Here is a 27,768-nt window from a genome sequence, read left to right on the forward strand (position 1 = left end):
AATTTCTAGTGCAAATAATCAGGATTTTGGTAGCATATTTTCCAACATCAGCTTCTGTGAACTATAGCTCAGTTCAGTCTTACAACATCCATCTTATTTTCTGTAAGTATATGTAGGGTTGTAGCCTAGATAATTGTGCTGTTACATCAGCCATAAGGCACTATACAGTGCATATTGTGCTGCCACCATGTGGTTGTTTGGGGAACTACAACATTATGTAAATTTAGGGAACTACAACATTATGTTAATTTGTTCAGCCAACCCTTCCCATTTGTGATGTACTTCCTCCTTCTCCTTAAACCCCTCCCATTTGTGATGTACTTCTTCCTCCTTCTTCCTCTGTTCTTTTCTCTTCCCACCATACATGCGGACGGTAGGACATTACTGTCTTTTGACCTTGAAATACCGTCCATTTCATCATCTACCACACCTTGTCTGCTGTAATTTTCTCTGCATGCAAATAAAGGTCCTTCTGGATGATTAAAAGGTAATTTCATGAGTTCTGCTATCTGGCAAAGGCTGTTAACAGTGATAGTATCCACTTATACAGGCCAGGCACAGGGGTCTCAGGAAGGAAATAAATCATTAAACAACAGTCAGAGTCAGAATAATAATTGTTTTATTTCTTCAAGGTATTCTGTAATTTGTGAAGAAACATTCGGGATTGAACAGGAGTTTTTCAGCCTTTACATTAAATTGCAGCTCTCAGCATTTAGGTTATTCAAAACAAAACAAAGAAAACAAAACATGCCAGCTAAACTGTTACACATCTCATGTCTTAAGAATTTTAAATATATTTCAAGTTTTGCCTTGGCTAGGTTATCTCTTCATTGTATATTGAAAGTCTTCATGAAAGGTAAATTGAATTCCTTATGTGAAAAAATAATTGATAATGAAATAATTGATTCTGCATCAGAAAGTGGTTTCTATGTACATTTCCATTTAAACCACAACTATTTAATGGGAATTAAACATCAGCCTCAGGACTGGTAGAATGAGTATATTCCCTTAATATTTCTACCCTTAGTATATAATTTACGTATTTGTGTTTTTCTTCTAAGTTACTTTTTTGTATATTACTTCTGCACTTGTCCTCATTGACAATGTCAAATACAGCAGCCAGATGTCTGGAATTATGCCATATCTTTTCACAGCTTCTCCCTGCGTTCGTCTTCACACTCTAGTAGACACACATTGTTTGCCTTCTTGGTCTGCTCTCTCACTCTCCTATAGGACTACCATAACTGGACCACTAAACTCCAGAGAACCATATATGACAGCAAAATGTTAATGCTTTTAAAAAGCATTAACATTTTGCATCCACTTAATGAATGCCCAAACTTTACCAGTCCAAAAGTGGTAGCTCTAATGTTTGGTGGCTGAGATGTGGAAGCAATAAGAATATAAGCAGCACCAACTGATTTGACTGGCCTTACAAGGAGCCTGCAGTGGATAGATGGCCTTGATGGACCCAAGGAAGATCTGTTACCAAAATAAATGGAACGTGAGCCCAGGCCAAGAAAATAATTTGGGGAAAGGCCTTAGAAAGCGCACTCCCCCGCAATCTCATGAAGGTAAAACAGGAAGAAAAAGAAGCACATTCTGACTTGCAAGATTCTGCAGCTTTTCTAATAAAAATAGCTTAGATTTTGCAAGGTGTCTGTTTTTTAGTCTGCTGGGATTGATAGAGTTTACCTGTAGTGAGTCAGAATGATTGGGGCAGGCAGGAAGTGGATTAAACAAGGAACAGTCCTAAGGGAAGCTTCCAACATTTCCCCCCTTCTTTTGGCAGCTGCCTATGCAAATTCTCTCTCTCTCTCTCTCTCTCTCTCTCTCTCTCTCTCTCTCTCTCTCTCTCTCTCTCTCTCTCTCTCTCACACACACACACACACACACACACACACACACTCTAAGGGGACAGGATGATAATACTGTAAACCTGAAAATTTCATATATTTTATGTGGGAAGAGGGAGAGAAAACAGAACAAGTACATATATGTGAGATAGAAAAAATATATAGATATGTGTGTAAGAGATAGGAAATTTGTATGGATTTGGTGAGTATACATCTAACATTCTTTATGAGAGACAGACATTTAATTGTTTTAAAAAATCCTCATTATTGTCCTTTCTTAAAGTATTTAAATGAACTCAGCTGGGTCAGTTTTCCTATCACCATTTATTTATTCACTTTAAAATCTCACAACAGTGTCTTGTTGGATGACTAATTATGTTAAAAACTAAAAAAAACAGTCAAGAATAATTATGGGTATTTATACAGTGGCAATTGAGGACAACATCCATCTCACCCATCTCAGGTGCCCTATGATAACATTTTGATGTTATGTGATACAGTAGGCTATTTGTGTTTCTCATTATAAAAATATTCATTCATTCATTTATTCAATTTGGATGCCCCCCCCCAACTAACTAATTCTGAGATCTGAAGTCTAGAGTAAACCAAGTGACAGGTTTGGATGAAAATAGATTGATTAAACCTCAGTTGGTCTCAGAAGCTAAGCATGGCTGGGTTTGGCATGTATTTGGATGGGAGAATAACACAACTGTAGGGCAGATTCACAGGGGAAGTTGAAAATCATCCTAGAAAAAGTTAATGACACAGTGCTTCCATCTGCTGCCAAGAAAACAACATGGAATCCATCTTTTAAAGCCATCAGGAATTTAGCTCAGTTCAAAAGAGACCACCTACTCTGCGTAATCCAGATGAAAGTCAGCTCTAATTCAAGATGAAAAATATTAAAATACAAAGCAAAACCCTATGGAGAGATATGGAGAAATGGTACCCATAATTTATTCATACTTTGCCCTTTTTGTTTACAGTATAGTTAAAAAAATCTTTAGATCTAAGGATATTTATCACACTCTTGCAGCTGTAGACAAATGTCACAATGCTCACTATAGCAAAGAAGAGCAGATGGGACATATTTATATCTGTGGGGAATAAGTGACATACGGCAGTAGTAAGTTTTACATTCTTGGAACTGCAAAATGCATCAAGTAAGCTGGATACCTTGCAGCTACCTGAATCTGCCAAAAGAATAACATGCCCTGCATTTTAGTAAGCCTACTTTGGCTTGTAACTTGCCATGGTTCATAACTTATTCATTGGGGTATCAAGTAGGAATGAATGGGGCTACTTCAGGGAAAAGTATCAGAGAACAGTTTCTGCATGTGGATTGTTGTGTTATGACGTTGTGATACTATGCATATTTATGTGGAAGAAATAGGCAGTTTTCCAATAATTATTCCTTATTTCACATGATTTTTTCTTAAAAAAATAAAACATTAAGCATTTGAACTAATGAAAATCATGGAATATTTCTTTCAAGCCTTGATAATTCTTTTGCAGAAGTGGCCCAGATTTCAGGTCATTTATTTATTCATTTGTTCCTATAGGTAGTCCTCAGTTAACAATGGTAATTCGGCATAGAGGATCTGTCCCTAGGCAATGCAGTTATAAAGTGCATTCATGTGATCATATTGCTTAGCGACAGCAATCCTGCCAATGACCATTGCTGTTATTAACCAAATCCTACCAGTCATTTGGTGAGGATCCATCCCAGTTCAAGCCATACCCAGCTTGGTCCATTTCAGCCCTAGGCCTCAATAAGGTAAGGGGCTGCCTCCTCTTGAACTCCCCTCCCCATCTCCCTGTACCCCTGCCCTTTTGGCCACATGCCTGCTCACTGCCACCAGCTGCCTCCACCACTCAGCCCTGGTCAGTTGCTGCTGCATCACATGGTATATTGTCCTGGCCATGTCTTCTTTTTATACCACCTTCTTTCATGTTGGTGCAGCGGGGACTTCTCTTGTGCTGGGACTTCTCTTGTGTGCCAGTATGGCCTCTGTTTATGCGCTAGCCAGGACCTTTCTTCACATGCCAGTCAGGGTCTCCGGTCATGCCCTATCCAGGGCTTGGCATGTGAAAGAAGGCTCCAACTGTACCAGTGCACAATGACCTGGCTGGAAGGGTCCTTCTTTTTAATAATAATAATAATAATAATAATAATAATAATAATAATAATAATAATAATAATAATAATAATAATAATAATAATAATAATAATAATAATAATAATTTTATTTATATACCGCCCTTCTCCCGGAGGACTCAGGGCGGTGAACAGGGCAAATATATAAAAAATACAAAAATACAAAAGTTAAAAAGGAATTAAATATATGCCCACTAAAAACAGTAAATACAAATATTAAAATAACAATAAGAAACCCCACCCATCCCCCATCAGGCCAGGCCGGCTTGTTCAAATAAGAATGTCTTTAGATCGCGACGGAAGGAGCGAAGGTCGGGCGCCATCCGGAGCTCAACCGGTAACCGATTCCATAGCTCCGGGGCGCCCACAGAGAAGGACCTCCCCCTGGGGGCCACCAATCGACATTCTCTGATCGGTGGCACCCTGAGGAGGCCCTCTCTGTGGGAACGCACAGGGCGGAGGGAAGTAGATGCCGGCAGCAGGTGTTCCCTAAGGTACTCCGGACCCATGCTATGTAGGGCCTTAAACACCATTTTGCGCTGGCATAGCTTAGCTCTTCTTTTACATGCCAGGCTTCTTTTTCACTGGTACAGCCAGGATCTTCTTTCACGTGCTGGGCTTCTTTTGTGAAGGCGGCGGGGGGGGGGGAGAACGGGGGCAAGAGAAGGCCTGAATGCACCAGTGAGAAAGGAGATGACATGAAAAAAGGCCTTGGCTGGTACAGTAATGGTGTGAGTGTGGCGCTGATGAGTAGGACCGGGCAGCAGGGCAGCTAACAGCAGTGGGTGGGAGGGCAGCCAAAAGGAAGTCATAAATGTGGGTGGTCCCAGGTGGTCCTGAATTTTCTTCATGTAACTGTGGAGGTGCTGCAGTAGTTAGAACTACAAAGACCGATCATAAGTCCCTTTGTTCAGTACTGTCACAACTTCAAATGGTCACTGAACAATGGATGTTAAGCGAGGATTACTTGCAACTGAATGAAATCTGCTACCTATTGGAGCTGTTTTGTCTTAACTTTTTGCCTATGGACTACATAGTATGGATTTAATTTCTTTCTCTGCCATAGCTGCTGATAGGCATCTGTATGTGAGCATGTGTGCATTATATCTTTACATTTCTGATTTTACAATAGCTTCCTCACTACTTTTATGTGGACTTTTGTTATGATTATTTCTACATTTATTTTTGTCCTGGGGCAAACACAAAGGAAACGACATAGAGCTTTATTAGATAAACCAACCATGCATAACACTCACAGCTGCTTGGGTGATTTGCTAGGAACCCAGGAGATTTGCTTGCATAAACATTTGCATATTTTTTTAAAAAAACTGCCTACAAACATATGGATACAAAGTCTATTTGTTATGCTAAAAATGATAGGTAGAATAATAGTTATTTCTCTCATGAGAGTGAATTAATGACATCTTCTGTGAGTTATAGCAAGAGATACCAAAGGAATCCAAATTGATGCAAGCTACGCTAATGGGAAGAACATTAGCCTTATTTTTCATTCCCAGGAAAAAAGTTTTTATTAAAATACAGCTTAACAGAAAATTCGTCATTAATTTGCAATTGTTAAATTATATTGGACATTAATAAAATTATATCTTTATTTGTTCAGGAGCAAAAAAAGTTCCATGTAGGTCTTTCCTCTAGCAGAGTATGCATTGTGTGGTTTAAGCTAATGAACGTCTAGGGAAAATAGAAATTATTTTAGGTTGTATAACTTTTTTTTAGTTTTAATCTAGAATCATCACAAATAGAGAGGGGTTTTCAAGGATTAAGATAGGAATGTTTAGATGATTTTTTAAAAGAATAAAAATTAATTGCTTATTAATTTTCTACCCCACCAACCGACCTAAGGAGACCAGGTTAGTGTATAAGAAGTTAACAACATAAGTCAGAATATTGTTCCATTTAGCTCAATGAATGGCAGCTGTTCTCCACAGTGAACAGTCTTCAAGTCTTGTCTTGAGATCCTAGATATTGAATCAGAGGTATTTTGTACAGGAACATACCACTGATCTGGAGACTTTCAGCAGAAGAAAGCAACTCAGGCAATCAAATTTCTAATATAATGAAAAAGGAGAATCTTAAAAAGAGAGAGAATAATTGCCTAAAGCAGATCTTTTTCTTCTTTTTCTAGTCTCCCAGCAAGGTGAAAACCAAAGACGGCTGTATCGAGAACTACTGAAAAATTATAATCGATTGGAACGGCCTGTTGTGAATGACTCACAACCTCTGGTAGTAGAACTTCAGCTTTCATTGCTGCAGATAATTGATGTGGTAAGTTATCTATAATCCAGTTCCCTTTTTCCCGAACCAATGATAAATATCACACATTTTAAACCAATCATGTACATAAAAATATAAGAATTTGACAGAGCAGTCCAGTCCGCTCTATTTTCAAGGCATGGCAACTGTGAAACCAAAAATCCAAAAGAGCGATCAAGATAATCGTGATTGATAGCCCAATCTTTGATAAATTTGTCTGGTTCTGCTTTTAAAAGCATCCAAACTGGAAGCTGTTATCATATCTGATGATAGCAAATTCTCCCATGTAACTATCTGTTCTGTAAAGGATTGCTTTCTTTTATCCACTTGGAATCTCTATTTAGTTGCAGTGATTGAGTTCTAATATTATGAAAGAAAGTGAAGGACTCTCTAGCTACATTTCCCGTTCTGGGCATACATTTTTATATCTTTATCAACTCTCCCTTTATCTGCTTTAAGACTAAAGCTAAAAAACTAGTCTTTTTTCATGCAGTATCTATTCTAGCTTCCACATAATTTTGGTTGCACATTTTTGCTGCTTTTCCAAGTGTACAATACAATGTTTGAAGCGTGGTAGCCAAGAATGAACACAGTATTTCAACTAAAGTGGCACCATTGATTTCTACAACATGATATTGGTTGTTTTAATTGCCATTTTTATTATTAATGATTGTAGCATGGGAGTTATCTTTTTATAGTGGCCACACATAAGGATTGAATTTTCATTGAGCTATCCATGATGACTTCAAGATCCTTTCCCTGATTAATTGCTGCTAGTTCGGATCCCATTAAAGTATAATATATGTGAATTTTGATGTATATTTTTTGGACCAGCATTGCATAGAGCATTTGTCATTCTGAACCCCATTTGCCTACTTTGGAGAGATCTAGACTCTACAAAATCCCTTCTTATTTTAATACCTTGAAAGATTTGGTATTACCAGCAAGTGTACCCAGCTTATTAGTCATTCCTGATAATTTATAGACAGATTAAAACCGGTCATACAGAAGGACAACATTTTCATGTCTTTCCTGGGTAAAATTGTTCATCTGTTCCTATTTTCTATTTCCTGTTCTTTAGCTAACTATCCGTTCACAAGAGCATATCTTCTTATCCCATGCTGTTGCATTTGCTTATTTATTTCCAGTGAGGGATTTTGGCAATGATCTTTTGAAACTGTAAATTACAATTTATGTTAAATTTCCTATGCTTGCATGTTTGATCACACTTTCAGAAAACTCTAAATTAGTGAAATAAGATTTCCAGAAGCTTATATTATCTTCAGCAGGGTTTAGTTTTATGTATATTTATTTTATTTTACATTATCCTATCATATCTTGAACAAACATTAAACTAACTAACTTGTAATTTAATAATAAGATTGCAATATAATATTATTCCAATATTGGTTGATCTGAATAAATGTGTATCAGGACATTGAGACAGCCCTTTTTCAAGAACAGATATTCCACAGCAAATTTGTATCATTTATACTATTGTAGTAAATTTAAAGAATGGCAAATAATGTCTTTTTTTCCTTAATAGTGGAAAAGGAAAATCTCATTGAGAGCTAAAAGTGTTCAAGATTGTTTCCATGTCATTATTTTCTGTGATGGCAGTCATGTATAATAAGATTAATATTTTTTCATGTTTTTCTTTGATTATGAAACAGGAACAATGAATTTCTTGTTTCCAAATATTGCTGGACAATTGTTACTTTCAGTTATTGTTGGACCCATCACTCTCACCCATGCTAAGGCAATCTGGGGTGATGGAAGTTGCAATCCAACATGGAGCATTATAATTTTTTTCCCTATATTCATAAGGGAATTTATGAGCATGCTTGGAAATATTTGCTTGTATGTTGATGCTTCCACTAAAAATCTATCTATCCTGGATAATTTTGCTGGCTGATTTTACCAATTTACTCATCACTATTGAAAGCATATCAGTGAGTTTGTGGCAATTCTGCTTCCTGACTCCATCTTTTTGGAAAAAAAAATAAAAGGAATATGGAGGGTCACAGTATGTAAAATGTTTCAGTTTAAACCTCAAGTATTTGGAAGTGGTTCAAGCTTGGAAGATACCTTCTTTTTGCACTTAAAACAGCTGTTTCACGCTTGAAATGTGGTGTCCTGCATTTTAATAGATGTTTTTGCATGTCCCTAATAGGCCTCGTGGTCTGCGCACCTCTAAAATGGTTCAAGAATAAGGAAAAGCCTCAGAGCTTAAAGGACCTCTCCTGATAGGCAGCATACTGTTCACCTCTTACAATGTGGTTATTTTTGCAGGTGAGGCAGCAGTGCTTTTTTTGTAAAAGAAAAAGGTGCCGGAACTCACACATGTCATACAAACCGCCTTGCCTACCCTACAAGGTTCCATCCAAAAAAGGTGCCGGAACTCCGTTCTGAGCGTTCCATGAGAAAAAAAGCCCTGTGAGGCAGAATGATTACAATGGATTTTGAGGCTTTTAGAGTTAAGCTTCATTTTGTTGATTTAATGACATGTCTGTGTGGAGTTGAGAGCCTGAGGGCCTGGCCTATTAACTTATTAGCAACTTGTTAAGGAGCTTTTGCAAGCGAGGCATGAATTAGCTTCAACTAAACTACTCCATCTTAATCACTTTGTCTATGCTTTTGCTTGATATAGCCATTGTTAGAATCAGCAGTTAGCTAGCACTTACTTTGACACTCATCAGAAGAAGCTAAAGAGGCTAACCACAAACACTTCAGTTATAGGAAATGTTAATCTGTCTGGCAGATGGCAGCTTTATAATGTGCTGAAGAATTTTGCAAGGAATAAGGAAAGATAATGTGGCATTTAGCTTAAGCTGTGCTCATGAATGTCCAGGCAAAGGTGTGGAGGCGAGAAAAGTTCGTTGTTAGCATGTTAAAAAACACACCCAGAAGTGGAGAGCTTAGCTAATTAAGTACATCCCACATACCAGCCTAAACTGTGCATGTCTTCAATGAATCAGGAACAAGTAATGAGATGTCAAGAAATTCTGATTTGTATATATGGTTTTTGTGGTATAAAAACAGCTTGTTGAACATCGTTTGATTTGGACTTGGATCCTGAGTGTGCATCTTTACAAACTTATAAAGGGTAAAAACCCAGTATAAAAATTAAAAAACAAAAAACCATAACCCCCTCCCTCTGGTGACAACTCAGTCAAATGAGTCACTTTATGGGCTCCATCCCACTCTGAGTTCCCCAGGCTCGTTGGCAAAACCAAGTTTTCAGGGCCTTACAGAATAGTGTCAAAATGGGGGCTAGTCTAATTTCTGCAGGGATGATGTTCCATAGGGAGGCAGCCACTATGTAAAAGGGCGTTCTTCTGGGTCCTGCCCGATGTACCTCTTTAGGGGATGGAGCATGCAACATTTCTTGCCTCTCCACTCTAGGCAAGTGAGAGATAACCTGGTCCCAAGCCATGAAGGGCTTTAAAGGTGACTTTAAATTAACTATAAGTCTGTCTCATTGCTAGAAAGAATGATAGCAAATTGTCTGACAATACAAGAAGCAAGCTGGTCATATTTAAAGAATCATTGTGTCTTCCTCATTGGATACCACAATGTTAGTCAATAGTATGACAAATGAGATCATCTAGAAAAAGATATTTATCCTTATCTCTGTTCTGTATTTATTATGGAACCCAACAGTGTGGATTGGTACCGAGATGAGTTGTACAAGTCACCTCATTTGAAAGAGAAACACTCATCTTGAAGGGGTCTGTGAAGATCAGAAATCCTTTTTAACCACTATGCATATTAGATCTCGATGAACACTCATCAGCTCCTAATACCCTTTTTGAAAGTAGTTGATCTGATTAAGTGATTTCCATTGCAAATGGTTATCCGCCTGAATTTTATCTCTTAACTGGGCTTCTGTCTAATTGTAATTGAGGACCAAAGGGACCTCAAGATGTTTCCCAGAACGTCAACCCATGGCTTTATTGCTTTGGAATGCTGACTGTGACTCTGAAATGAGCAGGTATCTCTGATGTTTCACAAGTAATTTGTTGATTAATTATGAACAATTTTACAATTTTAGGCAGAAGCGTCTTGTATATTGAGATAAATTATGAGGCATGTGTTCCTTATAAATGATTCATCAGATGCTGTTCCCATAGGTTTCTGCAAAGCTATAATTGTAGGTGGTGTGCATTGCTTCCTTTCCAATTGTTTAGATTGCTTAGCTGTAAATGGGATGGCTATGTAAAGTTAATAAACAATGTAATTAGCAAAAATAGGCAGTGAGAAAGGATTATAAAATGAGAACTATTCTTATTTTGATCCACTGTACTATTAGATACCTTCACTAATAATTACAGATTATTGATTACTTCTGAAATAATGCAATAGTCATACATTTTTGTTTTATTACTATTGTTATTAGTAATGGGGTGGTGCAGTATCTCAGTTGTTAAGACACTGGGCTTGTCAGGTGGAAAGCCAGCAACCCAGGTTCAAGACCGGAAAGCCACTCGACAAGGTGAGCTCCTGTCCTTGTGTCACCTAGCAGTTTAAAAGGATGCAAATAAGAGTAGATAAATAGGTACCACTTCAGTTGGAAGGGAACCGTATTCCGTGATGTCATGCTGGTCACATGACTGCAGAAATATCTTTGAACACTGCTGGCTCAATGGACTTGAAAAGGAGATGACCACTGCCCCATATAGTCAGCAATGATTAGTGGAGTAAAATCCTAAAGAGCTCCTTTTTATTGTTAATATAAACAAAAAATGCTGGGCCATAAAATGTATATTTGTAGGAAATATTTTTATAGCGTGGGAAATCATCCAGTGCTGATGGGGGACCTTTGTAGAATATTGTTCCTGCAAATTGCATTTTGCTTTCCTTTAGGCCAGGGGTGTTAAACTCAATTTCATTGAGGGCCGCAACAGCATTGCGGTTGCCCTCGGGGGGCCAGGTGGATGTGGCCAGGGTGGGTGCAGCCTACTGGGTGGGCATGGCTGGAGTGCGTGTGGCCTACTGGGTGGGCATGGCCAGCTCTACATTCTTCGCGTCAAGGGTGCCTGTGGGGGCCTGGGCAGGAGTGGGACAAATCTGAGGGTCTCTGGCAGAAGGAGATGGGACCAGGGCAAGTGCCAAGGCATGGGCTACTGGAGGAGCCTCACTGTTCCAGCCCAGCCCTCAAGCATCCACGGCACTAAGCCCAGCCCCACTTCCCCAAGGGGGCACCCAGCTGCACTTAACTCCTCAAGGCTGCTGCTGCTGTGCTTCCTCTCCTTAGCCAGGTTGCTTATGATGGGTATGAGGGCAAAGTCAAGAGGGAGGCCCACTCCCTCTCCATGTGAGGAGACCTGGCTTTGTATCCAAAGCTTCCTTAGCAATAGGATGGGAGAACACCCCCCCCCCCAGGTTAGGCCAGGAGGAGGGGGCAAAGGGATGGTGAAAGGGCAGCAGGGAAGGACTAAGGCAGGACTTCCCTCAGACCCTCCTTCCTTCCTTCCTTCCTTCCTTCCTTCCTTCCTTCCTTCCTTCCTTCCTTCCTTCCTTCCTTCCTTCCTTCCTTCCTTCTTTCGAATGGTGGGAAAATATTTGAGATGAGGGAGGGAATAAAACAGGCAAGAAACGCAGCTAGGGAAGTGTCATCCTTCACGAGGAATGAAGTAATGCACCATCGCCTGGAAGTGGCCAGCACATGGCCCTCACCTACTTCACATATCTGGCTTGGTGGGCTCTGTGGGAGGGGATGCCATGAGCAGCGTGGGAGTTGATGTTACCTGCACAATGCTGCCCAGCCCCCAGCCTGCCCGGTTTTGGCAGGCAGCGGGGTGCTCTCCTCACAGTGCTGAGAGGCTGAACCAGGTGGCATGAATCTGAAGAGAAGTGCAACGCTGCCCAGCCCCTAGTCTGCCCGAAGTAGGGAGGGCCATGTGCTGGCCACTCTCAGGCAATGGTGCATTTCTTCATTCCTCACAAAGGGTGATACCTCCCCAGCACGCACCCAGTGGGTGGGGCCAAGGCGGCAGGGGCTGGTCCCTCGCTGTTTCTAGACAGCCTTGTGGAGCTAAGACTGAATGCGTTTCAGCATAGATGGCCAACACGAAATTGTACATTGGCTCCCGGTCGGCCTGGGCCAGGGCCAAGGCAGCGGGGGCCGTTCCCTCACTGTTTCCAGGATGGGTTTGCGGGCCACATGAAACCACTTTGCGGGCCGGATCTGGCCCTCGGGCCTTGTGTTTGACATGTCTGCTTTAGGCAGTGGTGCCTATTCATTTCTAAGGGAAGCATTCAAAGGGTTTGGCTTGAGGATATTACTGGAGTAAAAGGAGGAAAGGGTTATGTAGTCCATTTCCCCTCAGGCCATGGCTCCATAGGAGTTGTTACTTGGTGTTAAAAGCCAAGCCAATGTACAAGCTTAATTAAGCACATATTTCTAGCAATGTTTCTAATCTTTCCCATCTTCTGCCAATTGGATCATTTTAATTGAAGATGCTGGGAATTAAAGCCGAGGCACTCTACGTGCAAAGTGTGTCCTTGGCCAGTGTGATATATTCTCTCTTTAGGGACATTTTTAGATGGCTCCTTCTTAAAGTAGATTCAAAAGCAAAAGCAAAAAGTTACTTTACAATTTGGGAAGCTACACATATATAGCATTTTTCTGGGATTCCTTACAGTAACTTCATCTTTTCCCAGGATGAGCTTGGGAAAAGATGTTTTGGTGACAGAAGGACATATGTACCCTTGGAAGCGCCAAAGCACCTTTTTGTCTCTGAATACTTTAGATTCAAAGTATTGCTCAGCCCTATTACCTACATTTTGGAAAGCAATCTGCTGATCAATTTCAAGTGAAACACCAGACTGTTTCATATATAAAGAATACAGATTTGATCTCTGACGAGCTCCCAATAGCCAATTCTCAGCAGCTAGAAATTGGAAAAACTTATTTTAAATTCCATCATATAAAGAGAGACACATGTTTCTTTTCTCTCCATGATTGAAAAATTACAGAGATAGCTCAAGGTTTCTGTACAAAAATATATTTTGAACCTTGATTTATTTGGATTACTCTGTGCCAGTGTCTGCAAAGCTTTTATTTACTGTGAATGGGATTATTATTTTTTTACCTAGTAGTTTCTGCAAGGCAGATAAAAACATTTGAAATTAGATTTGAAATATATATCAAAGACAGGGCATAGCAATTGGAAATCATATTCTGATGGTGTGTTTAATATCAAGTATAATCCTTGATCTCAGAGAAAACTGATGCTGTTTCAATTTCTAAAGAAATCTTAAGAATAATGCAATATATCTATATATGTATGTATGTGTGTGTGTAATATGTTTATAGATAGATAGATAGATAGATAGATAGATGATAGATAGATGATAGATAGATAGATAGATAGATAGATAGATAGATAGATAGAGATAGAGATAGAGATAGAGATAGATATATAGTATTGGTAGTCCCTTCTAAGCCAGTTTAAATTTCTAATGTAATTTAAGAATTTTCTGTTCCTGAAAAAAAATATGGAACTTATTTATGTTTTCCTGAAAGCAGATGGAATTTAATTTCAGTTAGAAGTTTCACGTTATTTACTATAATGTGATACTGTCTGTTGAATCCTCTTCTAGATGGCTGAGATTTTAAATGTAGATGTACAGTAGATAATACCACTTTTTCTGTCCAAATTCAATGGGAAACTTGTGCGTCTAGAGGCAATACTGAATCCAATGTATGCCAAAGATAATTTCTTCCGTGCAAAAGAAGTTGATGTTGACGGCTTTGCAATCCTCAGTAAAGCTTGGCCATTTTTTTTCTGAAATAGGCTACTGCTGCAACTGTATGCAAATGCAATTTAATTTTTTTTTCAAAGGAAGCTGGTAAAAACAAAACAATTATAGAATTCTTGGAATGCAACAAGCTAAAAAGTTAGTTTTCTATGTGGCCTAAATGAAGAAGAAATGATAATTCAAGATTAAAAGCAACTCTATGGAAATAACTATAGGCAAATGTTTTTACTGCTCAGCCAGGCTACAAGACAAGGAAAGCAGGGAAGTGATCAGAATTACAGTAGTGAAATTCTAATAGAAAGCAAGATATCTCATACTGTACTTGCCATATCTTTATCATCTTCATCCTACTTGTCATGTCTTAAACATTAATCATATAAGATTAATAGCGTGTCAGTCAGTCAATCAAACTTTATTACAGTCATTAACTATCACTATGGTCAGTTTTTAGTTAGCTTTGGAAGCTGTATTTAGCCCCTGTGGGGTTTTTTGCAACAACAGTTTACTTACATCTTATTTTGACCAAAGAGCAAACAGCTTTTTCTTTTTTCGAAATAGAATAATGTTCAAACGTGTTCATGTGTGGCAGTATTTGATCACTGTTAGCCAGAATCAGAGCATGGACAACGTTTGAAATGTTCTTAAGTCAGTTTTACTTCTACTGGCTGTCTAATGGGCAGAGAGAATATTCAATATGTTTCATTAGGAAGATAATGTAGAGAAAAGTCCTCAGTAAATCATAGGCCTCTGTCTTAAATTGGAATCGGTAATGTTTGCTTTGCCTGAGGAGCGCATTTGTCCAATGTTGTCCCCTAAAGTATGTAAAACAATTTAAATGAACATGATAAATAACTCTGCAGCAAGCAATTTAGAATGAATTGATGAAAATCGTCACTAATTTGAAAGGAAAATTGAGCCAATTCTCTCAGCTCCGCATCTCGGATATACTTTTTAGGAAACTTATAAATAATTTATCACCACCATAGAGATGATTATTTTTTTTATTAACTTCCAAGAAACCAGGTCTCATAGAGCCAGTGTTTTTAAACAGATCTTAGCAGTATTCATTCAATGCAAAGTACTTCAGTCTTGGTGAAAAATTCATAGGTATCGGATTTGAAGTTTGAGAGCCAAACCAAAATGTATTTGTGTAAATTTAGTCTTTTACATTCTCCTGTGAGATGTTATAGGTCAGGGATCCCCAACGCCCGGTCCGTGGACCATTACCGGGCCACGGCATGCCAGCAACTGGGCCGCACAAACAAGCCCCATCTGCCGGCAGCAGACAAAACCACGCCCCCTCTAGTCCACGGAAAAACCTCTCTCTACGTAACCGGTCCCTGGTGCCCAAAAGGTTGGGGACCTCTGTTATAGGTTACAGGTTTCATCATGTTGGTATCATTATGATTAGGAACAGATATCCATGGTCTGATTCATTTCTAGGGAAGTAATACGATTATTTTTTCCTGGGAATCACCCATTTCAGTGAAGATGCAGCTCCGGACCTGATAATCTTATTTTTTTTCAACCATATGATATACATAAATAAGCAAAACAATATTCCTAACAATTTGACATGTGCAAAACCCTAACCATCCATTGGCATTAAACAACAAATATTAAACAATGAATAATTCATCATCTCAGTTCTTTTAGTGTGTTGTGCTATTGATTACAAGGGAATTCCACTTTTATTAAGTTGTTGTTTGACCTGCAGAGTTAATCAGCACGATATAGCTTAATATTAACTTCTTTCCTCTTTCTCTTCCCATCACTCCCAACCACATCGAAAGCTTAACTAGTAGCTTGACAATTGTTGCAGTCTGAAGCAGCTAGAAATATCCTGGTTTAGCCACAGACTTCAACTTCATATTTGATTAATTCGTGTATGGAGCCATATATATGAAAGAAATGTGCTACTTCAAACATAAAATCCAAAGATTTTTTTTTGCTCAGCTTTTGAGACATAAAATTGGGATGTGTAGATTTTTAAAAGAGATAGTACATTTAAAAAAATTCTGACATAGAGTACATTGAAAATCAGTGGGGAATTTCCTGAAAGTTCAGCTCCTGGTGTTTAAAAAAATGGTAGAGAAAACATGGAGGACCTGGCTTCTGGCTTCTTTCAATCCATTAACTGCCTCTCCATGTGATTAGAATGGATGATTCTGAAACATTCTGAACCAATCCCAAACATCCTCTCTCAAAAGGATGAATGGGGAGAATTTTAGGAGATATCTTTTTCTTCCATATTCCCCAATCAGATACAGCTTATTCTGGAGCATTACTTTTCTTTGGTTTACTTCTTGTCGTGTTGCATGCAGGTGTGCTTGGGTATATATTTATTTATTTTATTTATTTTAATCCCATTTATATCCCGCCCTTCTCCGAAGACTCAGGGCGGCTTACAATTTAAGCACAAACCAATGTGCTTAGCAATAGCCTTCATTCTATGTATATGCCTGCTTATTAGGGCTTTCGCCCCCCCCAAGCGGCATTATTACAAAGTCAGCTTATTGCCCCCCACAATCTGGGTCCTCATTTTACCTACCTCGGAAGGATGGAAGGCTGAGTCAACCTTGAGCCTGGTGGGACTCGAACCTGCACTAATTGCAGGCAGCTGGTGTTACTTAAGGAGGCATTAGCCCACTGCTCCACCAAGGCTCAATATATGTGCATTGGGAAACGTGGGGCAGGCTGCATACCTCCCTTTTTGTGTTGTAGATGGAGAAATGCGAGCGGCTTAACATGGAGCATTTTAACAGCATCCTGAGTTGCTGACCACCTGTCCCTCTCATGAAGAAGCATTGTTTGGTCTGGTTTTGGTTTTTTTTTAAAAAAAATGTTTTCTCTAGGGCCATTCTCAAACTCGATTTTTCTTTTGCTGGCTTCTCCCATTCCACCAAACTGAGTTCCATCCTGATAATTTTTTTCAGAGTTATTCTGCTAACACAAAAACAGAGTCCTGTGCTACTTTGCATACTTTCCCCCTAATATTTCTTTGCATTGGAAAGAATAAAAAACCCTCTCTAGGAAAAAAAAGAGACACATAAATGTCAAGATTGCAAAGTCTGAAGATCAGAGAAGGTAGCAATTGATTTACTGGTTGACTTAAAAGATAAGCAAGTTGATAGTTTTCATATGCTGACTATCAATTTTCAAAGTGACAAATTACTACCTTTGCCTGAAGTTGTATGCATAAATAGATTTAATTAGGTCCTTCAGTGCAATTGATTATTGAGTTAAAACTAAGTTTAAAAATGATGTATACATTTTTAATGCAAAATTAATGGTTTCATCAAAATTCTTCTGGGAGAAGTTTGTTCTCGTTTGATTTCCAATAATTATACTACTACATTCTGTGGTATAAAGGATTTCAAATGGTGAATACTTCAAAGTACTTCTTTAGTTTCTTGAAATAATTCCTACTTATTGCAAACAGTTCTCTTTTTTTGGAGAAGATGTTGAACTGATTGAGATGCCTGAGATATTGGCAACTTTAAATAAATAAATATTAGCCTTATCCCACAACCGTTTTGTATTAATATAAAACTTTGGCTTTTCCAAGAAACCACTAGGGGGAAATAAATATCTCTCTATAAAAACTAAATGATTTATCCTGTACATAGAAATATACCTCTTAGAACATGATAATGTACACAACCTGAGAAGATGGAAACTGTCCAAGTAGAAAAGGGTGTGGAGGAAAGCTTTCTGGTTTTCACCAGTTAATATTAGCAACAAAAAGCCTTATTTTTCTTTTTGATAGATTCTTCAAATTAAAAAAAAGGGGAAATGTATTCCTAGCCTTCAACAGGTATTTTTATATTGCTTATCTGTGATGAAATGTAGCCTGGATTCCCAGGAGGGAGGGGCTGCATTCCAGAGGACAAAGAGGCAACAAAATTTGGAATGTTTGGTCAGGAGAAAGAGAGTAAATGTAAGTCAAGCACATCTAAGGAATTATTCTGACATAATTCCCCTCACTGGAAGATATACTGTTATTTCATTGAAACCCAAAGTTCAAGTTCAATGCTTCGTTGAACCCAAAATTCTTTCCATACAGATCTGTCAGTTGCATTTGTTGTTGTTCTTCAGTTGTTCAGTCACCTGTATGTCAATAACTGTTCTTCTGAGTTCCTTGAGGTTCATGCTTGTGTACTAATAATAGTATCTAACATTTTATGCCAACCTCATTTGATACTGCCTTGAGTTTTTCCAGGCATCAGGATCTTCTCTATAGTCTCTTGCTTCTGCATTGTGTGTTTAAAATATGTAAGTTTCAGCTTTATTATTAATACTTCCAGGGAGCTGTCTACTTTATCTATCATGGGATGCTGTGTGTGTCTTATTATCTAGCTCTCATAGTCATACATTTTGACTGAGAAGACTATGAACCTGACAATAGATACTTCTGTTGGCAGTGTGATATCTTCAGTGGTTTTTTATGGATTTATCAGTCTTTCTCCCCAAAAAGTCTTTTTATATCTTGGCAGTAGTATTTGCCGTGTAGATTTTTCAGTTCAGAAAAATAGTCTGTTACTACTTCCACTAATTCTTCAGTTTTTGATTGCCACTAGGCATTGATATACACTTTTTGTTTTTGTTTTTTTTAAATTCCATTTATATCCCGCCCTTCTCCGAAGACTCAGGGCGGCTTACAAGCTTAGCAGTAGCCTTCATTCTATGTATATGCCTGCTTATTAGGGCTTTCACACACACCCCAAGCGGCATTATTACAAAGTCAGCTTATTGCCCCCAACAATCTGGGTCCTCATTTTACCTACCTCGGAAGGATGGAAAGCTGAGTCAACCTTGAGCCTGGTGGGATGCGAACCTGCACTAATTGCAGGCAGCTGGTGTTACTTAAGGAGGCATTAGCCCACTGCTCCACCAAGGCTCCTTTTTAAAATATAAAATATCAAAATGCTCTTGCAGTTCTATCTTTTACTGCCAACATGGAACTCCCTAGGTCTTTCCTATTTCCATCCAGGTCTTCCTTATTTCCATCCACCAAGGAGATACTATCGGCATAACTGGGACCATTAATATTTTCTGCTAGCAACTTTAATTCCAATTTCTGTTCCTTCCAGTTTAATGTTTCTGATGATACCTTCTGCATATTGGGTTCAGTAAATAAGATGAGTATATACAAATTGGCCTTTCCTAATTTTGAGCTAATTATTGTTCCACTTTCCATTTTAATTGTTGCTTCCCGATGAACATATAATTTACATATAGCAATGGATTGGTCTGGAGTGCAGTAAGTAGGTGTACTTGACTTGCGGTTAAAAATATGAAAATGAATTGATCAGTTGCTTTGTTGAAGTCCAAGGACTTGCTCATAAGGAGCCTGTCTGCTGCATCATTACCCCTTTTGGGACTTTGGTATTTCCAGTCAGCCTCTACCTTCTCTCTTCATCTGGCATGATAAAGAGATGCAGCTGAATTAGCCATCCACAAAACACAGTGCCAATGTAAAACTGCATATGACATTAGTAACTGGGAGACATGCCCAGAATACTGACATGGGCAGAAGCATAGGTTAGGAATGGGGAGGGCTTGTCTGATGAATGAACTGCAGATGTCTTTCCTAGTTACTGCACTGCAAATGTAGTCTGTCTCGCCACCTATCTGTCCAAATAACTCAGTGTTGCTTCTTGTCATTTTCAGTGAGTTTCTAGCATTATAGGAAGTTCCTGATCTCATTTTAAATACCAATGTCTGTTTTACCACCTAGCTGTAACACCTACAGATATTTGGAGAGATTCCTACGGCTAAGCTAGTTCGTTTTTATGGCTGAAATCTATGTAACCTATGAAGATTACATCTCAAAATTCTTTATAATGAGCATCTGCACACATCTCATAATTTATATTCCAGCATGCAAGGGATACTAGGTATATGTGATATGTGTTAAAAAGTCTTATGGTTGGTCTAATTGTAGGTTTGGAGGATGGATAGATGGGCGCATACAGGAAAAGACAGAATGTGTATCTATCTAAAATAAAATAGTGTATATTGGAAACAGCTCTCTGCAATTTTAGGTTTTCACCTCTACTATGAAATGCCAGCAATATCTTGAGATGCCAAGAATTGAATTGGGACTTTTTGCATGCAAAGGATATATCCTATTGTTGAGATATGGCTATTCTAAATATATAGAAATGCTGGCTGTTCAGCATAACATTAGTATATTATGGTTTCAGGTCATGAAATAGAACAAAATAAACAGTGATGCCCCACTTTTGTTTGCTTACAGTAAAAGCATAATCTGGATCGCCTTTGCAGTCCTGAAAAAGACTGATATTGACATTTAATAAACCCAGAACTCTCCAAATATCCTTTATCTAATCTTCAACTGATGGAATTTCATAGCTTCTCTTGACAATTTTCTTTATTTTCTCTGTCTATCTTTAGAAAACTGTTCCTTTTTAATAATAAAAAATCTAACAAAACTAATAAAAATTAAGCAAGAAAAAAGAAAGAAATCAAAGAGAAAGCTGAAAGTGCAAAGAAAGGAAATAAAAGAAAAGAAAAATAGAAAACAAAAAAGATACAAAGAAGTGTATTGCAATCTTTTTACAGCAGTTACAAGTACCATTATAAATTTACCTCTCTGTGTTACAACTTGTCCCTCCTTCTTTCTATAATTTATCAAAAACATAAATCATGAGATTGTGTTTTTCTGTTTCCCAAAAAAAGTCTGGTTCCAGTCAGCATATTGTCCTTTCTCTAATCAAAGAAGTCAGTTTGGTCATTTCTGCAGGTACAGTCATCTTCACCAGCCATTCCCCCATTGTAAATATTGCCGAGTCTTTCCATCTATGTTCATAGAAAACTCTTGCTGCAACTATCCTATACAAAAACAAAGTACCGTTACTTTTTTCAACTCTCAGTCCCAAAAGAAAGACCTCTGGTCTCAGTTATTATAAATTAATCTTTAAAAATCCTCTGAATCATTGTATGTATTTGAATCCAACATTTTCTAGTTTTTTTTATACATCCACAACCATGTTAAAATGTCCTTCTTGTAAAAAAATTCTTCCTGATATTTAAGCTTCTCCAGTTTAAGCCACAGTTTTTTTCTTGTCCTTGAATGAAGAGAATGATATCATCTGTTTCCCTATATGAGAAATAATAATCCAGTTGCTTTCATTTTTAATCTTTGCAATCTTCTCTCATTTTGTGCCACCAGTCACATTAAACAATTAATACTTTAGAATAATCATTGATGTCTCATTTCCTTCATTGCAACATCTGCGTGAAATGTGCCCTTGAATATTTAAAATGAGAAGTCATTTTAGTGACATCAATATGTAAGCCACTAATAGAATATGTATGTACTGTTTAATGCACTGCTTAGAATCTTTAGTCACTTGGTTGGTGACACAGCCTGGTACATGTTTCCTGCATGGTTCCAAATTGATACCCATAAACATTCTCTAAGACCCCATCTGAGAATATTGTTTATTGTTTAGAATCTCTCTTCTATCACAGAACTTGGTGGCTTGCTTAAAGGAGCCTTGGTGGAGCAGTGGGCTAATGCCTCCTTAAGTAACACCAGCTGCCTGCAATTAGTGCAGGTTCGCATCCCACCAGGCTCAAGGTTGACTCAGCCTTCCATCCTTCCGAGGTAGGTAAAACTGAGGATCCAGATTGTTGGGGGCAATTAAGCTGACTTTGTAATAATGCCGCTTGGGGTGTGTGTGAAAGCCCTAATAAGCAGGCATATACATAGAATGAAGGCTACTGCTAAGCTTGTAAGCCGCCCTGAGTCTTCGGCGAAGGGCGGGATATAAATGGAATTAAAATAAAATTAAAATAAAAATAAAGGGTTACCGGTACTCACAAATGCCTCGTCACTACTCAAATGCCCCAGCACTACTCAGCATCCCATTTCAGTGACTTGCCAGTTGATGATTTCTAGCTGAATGTGCGGTTTCTGTTTTATGTATTTAAAATGCTACTGCCCTCTTTTCAATCTACAAATGGAAGTCACAACTAAGCTTTTTTTTTTGCTTCCTGATGTTTTTTAAGCAAGCCATAGAATGGTAGACAGTTCTGAAACTGAATCAGGTGGATATGTGACCGCAAGGGCCATAACGCGGTTGGCCTTTCAAGTCATTCCCAGAAATGTATTTGTTATTTTCGTAGAGAAATTAATAACAGGTAATTTGTTATTTTCTAGCGAAGAAGGGAACTTGTACTTCAGCAAAAGAGTGACGATAAATAAGGATCACAGACAGGGCAATCTGAATTGATCTTGTGACGAGTTCCAACATAGAATCCTTCAAGGGCATTAAACGCTTTGTTAAGTGATGAATTGTGTTGTGTATGTAAATAGTTGCAAACAGGGAAGATTGCAGATTGCAAAGGTAGTGGGGTTTGAGCGGGAGATTCTGTTGCAATCATTGGTTGCCATAAACAAGAAGCGGGAAAATAGTCTCTAACGATTGGTTACAGTTCAAGCAGTTCCACTATAAAAAGGTTGCAACATTTGACAGTTGGCAGTTGACTTTGTGTATTCAATAAACTCATTCCTTGTTAAACCACTCTGAGTCCTCGTCTATCAGAACCAAACAATTGGCGACGAAGGTGGGATAGACAGAAGACCAGAGAATTGGCGGAATTGTCGCGCAAAGGCGGCAAATTCGAATACGTGTCAAAGTCAACCGAGCGGCCGCGGCAGAATAAAAAAATTCTCCGAATGGCGCAGATTGGGTCATTGAAGGAATTCGACCCAAACTTCCCCGAAGATTGGGAAGAATACGTCGGACAGGTCGAAGGGTTCCTGCTAGTGAACGGAATCACCGACGACCGGAAAAAAGCGGCAGCATTACTGACGATTTGCGGCACACCGGTCTATCGAGTTGCTGTCGGTCTGTGTCAACCGCAACCGGTCTCAAGCGTGCCGTATGCCGATCTCCTTGCCAAACTAAAGGTCCACTTTACACCTAGGAGATCCGAACTATTCTGGCGGCGCATCTTCGAGAAAAGAAACCAGAGGCCGGGAGAGTCCATACAAAAATTTGTCGCTGCCGTCAGGGAAGCCGCAGTACGATGTAAATACGATAATCTTGAAATAAGAATTCGTGACCGTGTAGTACTGGGCTTGAGGGACGAGCAGCTACAAAACAGAATTATATCCAAACCCACTGGCGATCTGCAGGAGGTGATCGACGAACTTCTAACGTACGAATCAACCGGGTATCGCGACCCCCCCCCGCAGTAGCATGGCAGCATCGTCCGAGATCAACCAAGAGGGCTATGTGGACTGCGGGGAGGCGGACCAGCAGTGGGAAGTAGATATCGCCGAAGTCTCCAGGCGATTCGGAAAATTGGCGCCAAGACCACCCAGAAGCGAAGGGCCCGAACCTAATCGACGTCAACAACCTGCAACTCCGCAAAGACAAGCGACAGGGCCACAACGCCCATGGAGGGACACCGCAACCAGACCGCGCGAAAATGAACCACAGAACCGGTGCGGCAGCTGTGGCGGCAACCATCCCCGCGCATCTTGCCGATTCCGCACCGCAAAGTGCAGGGCGTGTGGGAAGACCGGCCACATCCAGGCCATCTGCAGGAGCCGTGCCCGAGACAACCGCCTCCACGAAGTCGATGTGTGGCCCGAAGGTAAGGTAACCCCTAACGTTAGTGGCAAGGAGTCCCTTAAACCCTGGGTAAAAATTCCAAAATTAGGGGAGGTGGCTCGAGTCAACCGCAGGAGAATTGGGAAAAATGGCAATTTTCCAGAAGGGAAATTAAAAATCATAGTCCACCTGCAAGGGGTTCCTTGCAGAATGGAAATCGACTCAGGGGCTTCAGTATCAATAATTTCCAGTGAAACCCTTGATAGGATTGAACAAATAAGTGGAAGAAAAATTCCACTTAGTTCAACAAAAATTCAATTAACCGATTTCCAAAAAAGCCCAATTAAAATAAAAGGGAAAATTAGTCTTCGCGTAGAATTTAAGGGATTTAAGGGGAATTTAGATTTAATAGTAACTGAGGGTCATAGGACTAGCCTAATTGGCATTAACTGGTTCCCTGCCCTGGGCATTTGGATTGGGGGAATAAATTCAATAATTAAAAATAAGACCCTCGAATCAGTCTGCAATGAATTTGCAGACGTATTCGACGGATCCCTCGGTAAATACAAAGGACCCCCAATTAAATTCAATCTAGACCCCTCAGTAAAACCTATCAGGCTTAAGGCCCGCAGGGTGCCTTTCGCCCTGAAGGAAAAAATCGAGGCCGAGCTCGAGAGGCTTGTAGGCCAAGGCGTGTTAGAACCTGTTGAGGGTGGCTTGTGGGAAACGCCGATTGTCACACCCCTCAAACCCAATGGGGATGTGAGAATCTGCGCTGACTACAAAGCCACCCTGAACATTGGAATGAAAAAACATGCTTACCCGGTCCCGACGGTGAAGCAGGTCCTCGCCACGATCCAGGACGGCGCCATGTTTGCCAAGCTAGACTTGGCGCATGCGTACTTACAGTTGACTGTTTCCGAAGAGGCTGCAGAAGCACAGACGATAGTTACCCACAAGGGGGCGTTCCGAGTCCACAGACTGCAATTTGGCATTGCAGCAGCTCCAGGCATCTTTCAAGAAGTGATGGAGAGGACCTTAAAGGGCATACCAGGTGTATGCCCTTACTTTGATGATGTCTTGATAGCTGGAAAAAATGAAGAAATGCTAGTGGAGCGGCTGGAACAGGTATTGGGAAGATTTAGAAGGGCTGGTTTAAAACTAAAAAGGGAAAAATGTTGCATTGGGGTTAAGTCCACTGATTTCTTGGGGTTCAGGATAGACAAAAATGGGGTCCATCCAACCCCTGAAAAAATAAAAGCAATTAAATTAGCTCCTGAGCCTAGGAACAAGGCTGAACTACAAGCCTTCCTTGGCTTAGTAAACTTCTACCATACATTTGTACCCCACAAGGCTGCCATTGCAGAACCTCTCCATAGGCTCTTAGATAAAAAGACTCCTTGGCAGTGGCAGAAGAAACATAGAATTAGTTTCCAAACGTTAAAAGACATTCTTTCCAGCCAATCAACTGTAACCCACTTCATAGAAAATAAACCAATTTACCTAGCGTGTGATGCTTCACCTTATGGTGTAGGGGCCGTGATCAGCCACTTAGACAACCAAGGAATGCAAAGACCAATAGCATATTATTCCAGGACACTAACCAAGGCAGAGCGGAACTACGCTCAGATAGACAGGGAAGCATTAGCAATCGTGGCTGGGGTTAAAAAGTTCCATGACTACCTGTATGGAAGGAACTTTACCATACTGACAGACCACAAACCCCTGTTGGGACTGTTTACCACAGATAAACAGACTCCCCAAATCATGTCACCCCGGATGCTGAGATGGTCCATTTTCCTCTCAGCATACTCATTCTCTCTTCAATACAGACCGGGCAAGGACATGGGGCATGCCCTTAAACATCACCGAGGGTGACCCTGCCCCAGTGGGACAAATAATGTCCCTACAGGACATCCCTGACTTGCCTCTAACTGCTAAAGACATAGCTGCGGCAACAAATAATGACCACACTTTAAAGAGAGTAATGGCCTGGGTCCTGAGCGGGTGGCCAAATGCCAACCCGGATGAAAAATACATTCCCTATTTTAGAAGGAAAGATGAACTATCAGTTCATCTGGGTTGCTTACTGTGGGGAAATCGCGTGGTTATTCCTGGGATCCACAGATCAGCTATTCTATTAGAATTACATGAAGGACACCCAGGAATAGTACGGATGAAAGCGTTGGCTAGGAGTCACTTGTGGTGGCCAGGTCTGGACAACGACATTGAGGAATGTGTTGCAAATTGCCATTTGTGCCAACGTTCTAGGCCAGAACAACAACACACCCGTACGCATAAGTGGGAGATAGCTAGAAATCCTTGGTCCAGGATTCATATTGACTTTGCTGGACCTTTCCAAGGGTTAACATTCCTGGTGGTGGTTGATAGTTTCTCTAGGTGGCTAGAGGTAGTACCAGTTAGTTCAGTAACTTCAGGAAGAACAATACAGGTATTAAGGGGCCTCTTTGCCACTCATGGGTTACCGGATGTCATCGTGTCTGATAATGGGCCACAATTCACATCTATTGAATTCCAGGATTTCCTCAAGGCCAACTCGATTAAGCACAAGACATCAGCACCCTTCCACCCATCCACCAACGGCTTGGCTGAACGAAATGTGAGGACCACGAAAGACGCCTTAAAAAGAATCATTCGGGGTGACTGGCATCAAAGACTGGCCGAATTTTTGCTGGCCCAACATTCGACCCCATGCGCTGCTACAGGCAAAAGTCCAGCTGAAATGAGGTGGGGAAGGAGGTTGACCACCAAATTGGACAGATTACACCCTGACAGACTTATACCAAGCGCTGAATTGGACATGCCAAATAGAACATTTAAAGTGGGGGAATTAATCTGGGCCAGGAACTATACCCAAGGGGACAAATGGATTCCAGGGGTGGTTACTGAAATCTTGGGTCCCTTGTCGTACATTATTGAGGGGGAAGGGAATAGGATCATTAAAAGACATCTAGATCAGCTGAGGAAGAGATCTAGTGGATGCTTGCCAGAAGATGGGGACCAAAATATATTGGGGGGAAATAGTACACCCAGGTTCAGTAATAACATCATGCCAGAGAGTGAGGGAGAGGAAAGGCAAAATAATTCACCCCCTGGTACTCAACAACAACCATTTAGTCAATTTGACTGGGTAGCGCCCCTGCGAGGTAGGCCAGTGACCACTAATCTTCAAGCACAAACAAATACACAAATCAGCAACAGGGAAACATCAGAGTCGGGTAGCCAAGAGCCCAGGTCCAACAGAGACAATCAGCCAAGCATAAATTCTGAAAAAGGGGTCCCTTGCAGCCAGAGCAATAGATACCCTTCTAGAATTCATAAGCCACCAAAATATCTAAAGGATTTTGTTCAGAAATAACAACAACTGGGGGGTAAGGGGTGTTGTGTATGTAAATAGTTGCAAACAGGGAAGATTGCAGATTGCAAAGGTAGTGGGGTTTGAGCGGGAGATTCTGTTGCAATCATTGGTTGCCATAAACAAGAAGCGGGAAAATAGTCTCTAACGATTGGTTACAGTTCAAGCAGTTCCACTATAAAAAGGTTGCAACATTTGACAGTTGGCAGTTGACTTTGTGTATTCAATAAACTCATTCCTTGTTAAACCACTCTGAGTCCTCGTCTATCAGAACCAAACAAATTGTCAAAGTGGAAGGAAAGAGGGAGACTCATTTCTTTTTCTTCTTTTGGTTAAACTTCTCCATTGATGCCAATGAGAGAGACTTAATTTCAACTAATGTCTGGCATAGATTAGAAGGAGGTTTGAGGGATTGTTGAGGGAACAACAGAGCTTTGAAGCTTGCAGTTCTAAAGCACTTATGTTTAATGCTCATTTTCTTATTCTTTGATCTTCTATAAGTAAAGGCTCTTTGGTAGGTCCCTTCTGGTCCTTACCTTTGGGGCAATAGAGAATATTTGGAAATTGCTGTTATGTCTCCTGCCAGTTTGTAGGCATTAGCCATTCCTCATAGGATTTCATTCATAAATTCGTCAGTGTCTTGGAAGGCCTCACTTAATTTGCTGCAATGTCTTTGTTGAAACTCTTGTGCCAAAAACTGAGCACAATACTAAACGTTAGGTCTTAGGTATCTTAATAAGAGTT

The 27,768-nt window shown here is 39.9% G+C and overlaps 1 protein-coding gene across 1 annotated transcript in view; it reads left to right on the top strand.

The window, feature by feature from the left end:
* Positions 1 to 27,768, top strand: part of LOC308661761 (neuronal acetylcholine receptor subunit alpha-7-like) — a gene marked incomplete at both ends in the record, with an annotated part of 107,083 nt that overhangs the window by 25,736 nt on the left and 53,579 nt on the right. Inside the window, one exon of the mRNA XM_081316936.1 lies at positions 6,161 to 6,300. Within this exon, the coding sequence (XP_081173062.1) occupies positions 6,161 to 6,300 (140 nt within the window). The remainder of the gene's footprint in view (positions 1 to 6,160; positions 6,301 to 27,768) is intronic.

This window comes from Vipera berus (genome assembly GCF_964194415.1).
Source record: "Vipera berus genome assembly, chromosome: 2".
Taxonomy (NCBI): Eukaryota; Metazoa; Chordata; class Lepidosauria; order Squamata; family Viperidae; genus Vipera; species Vipera berus.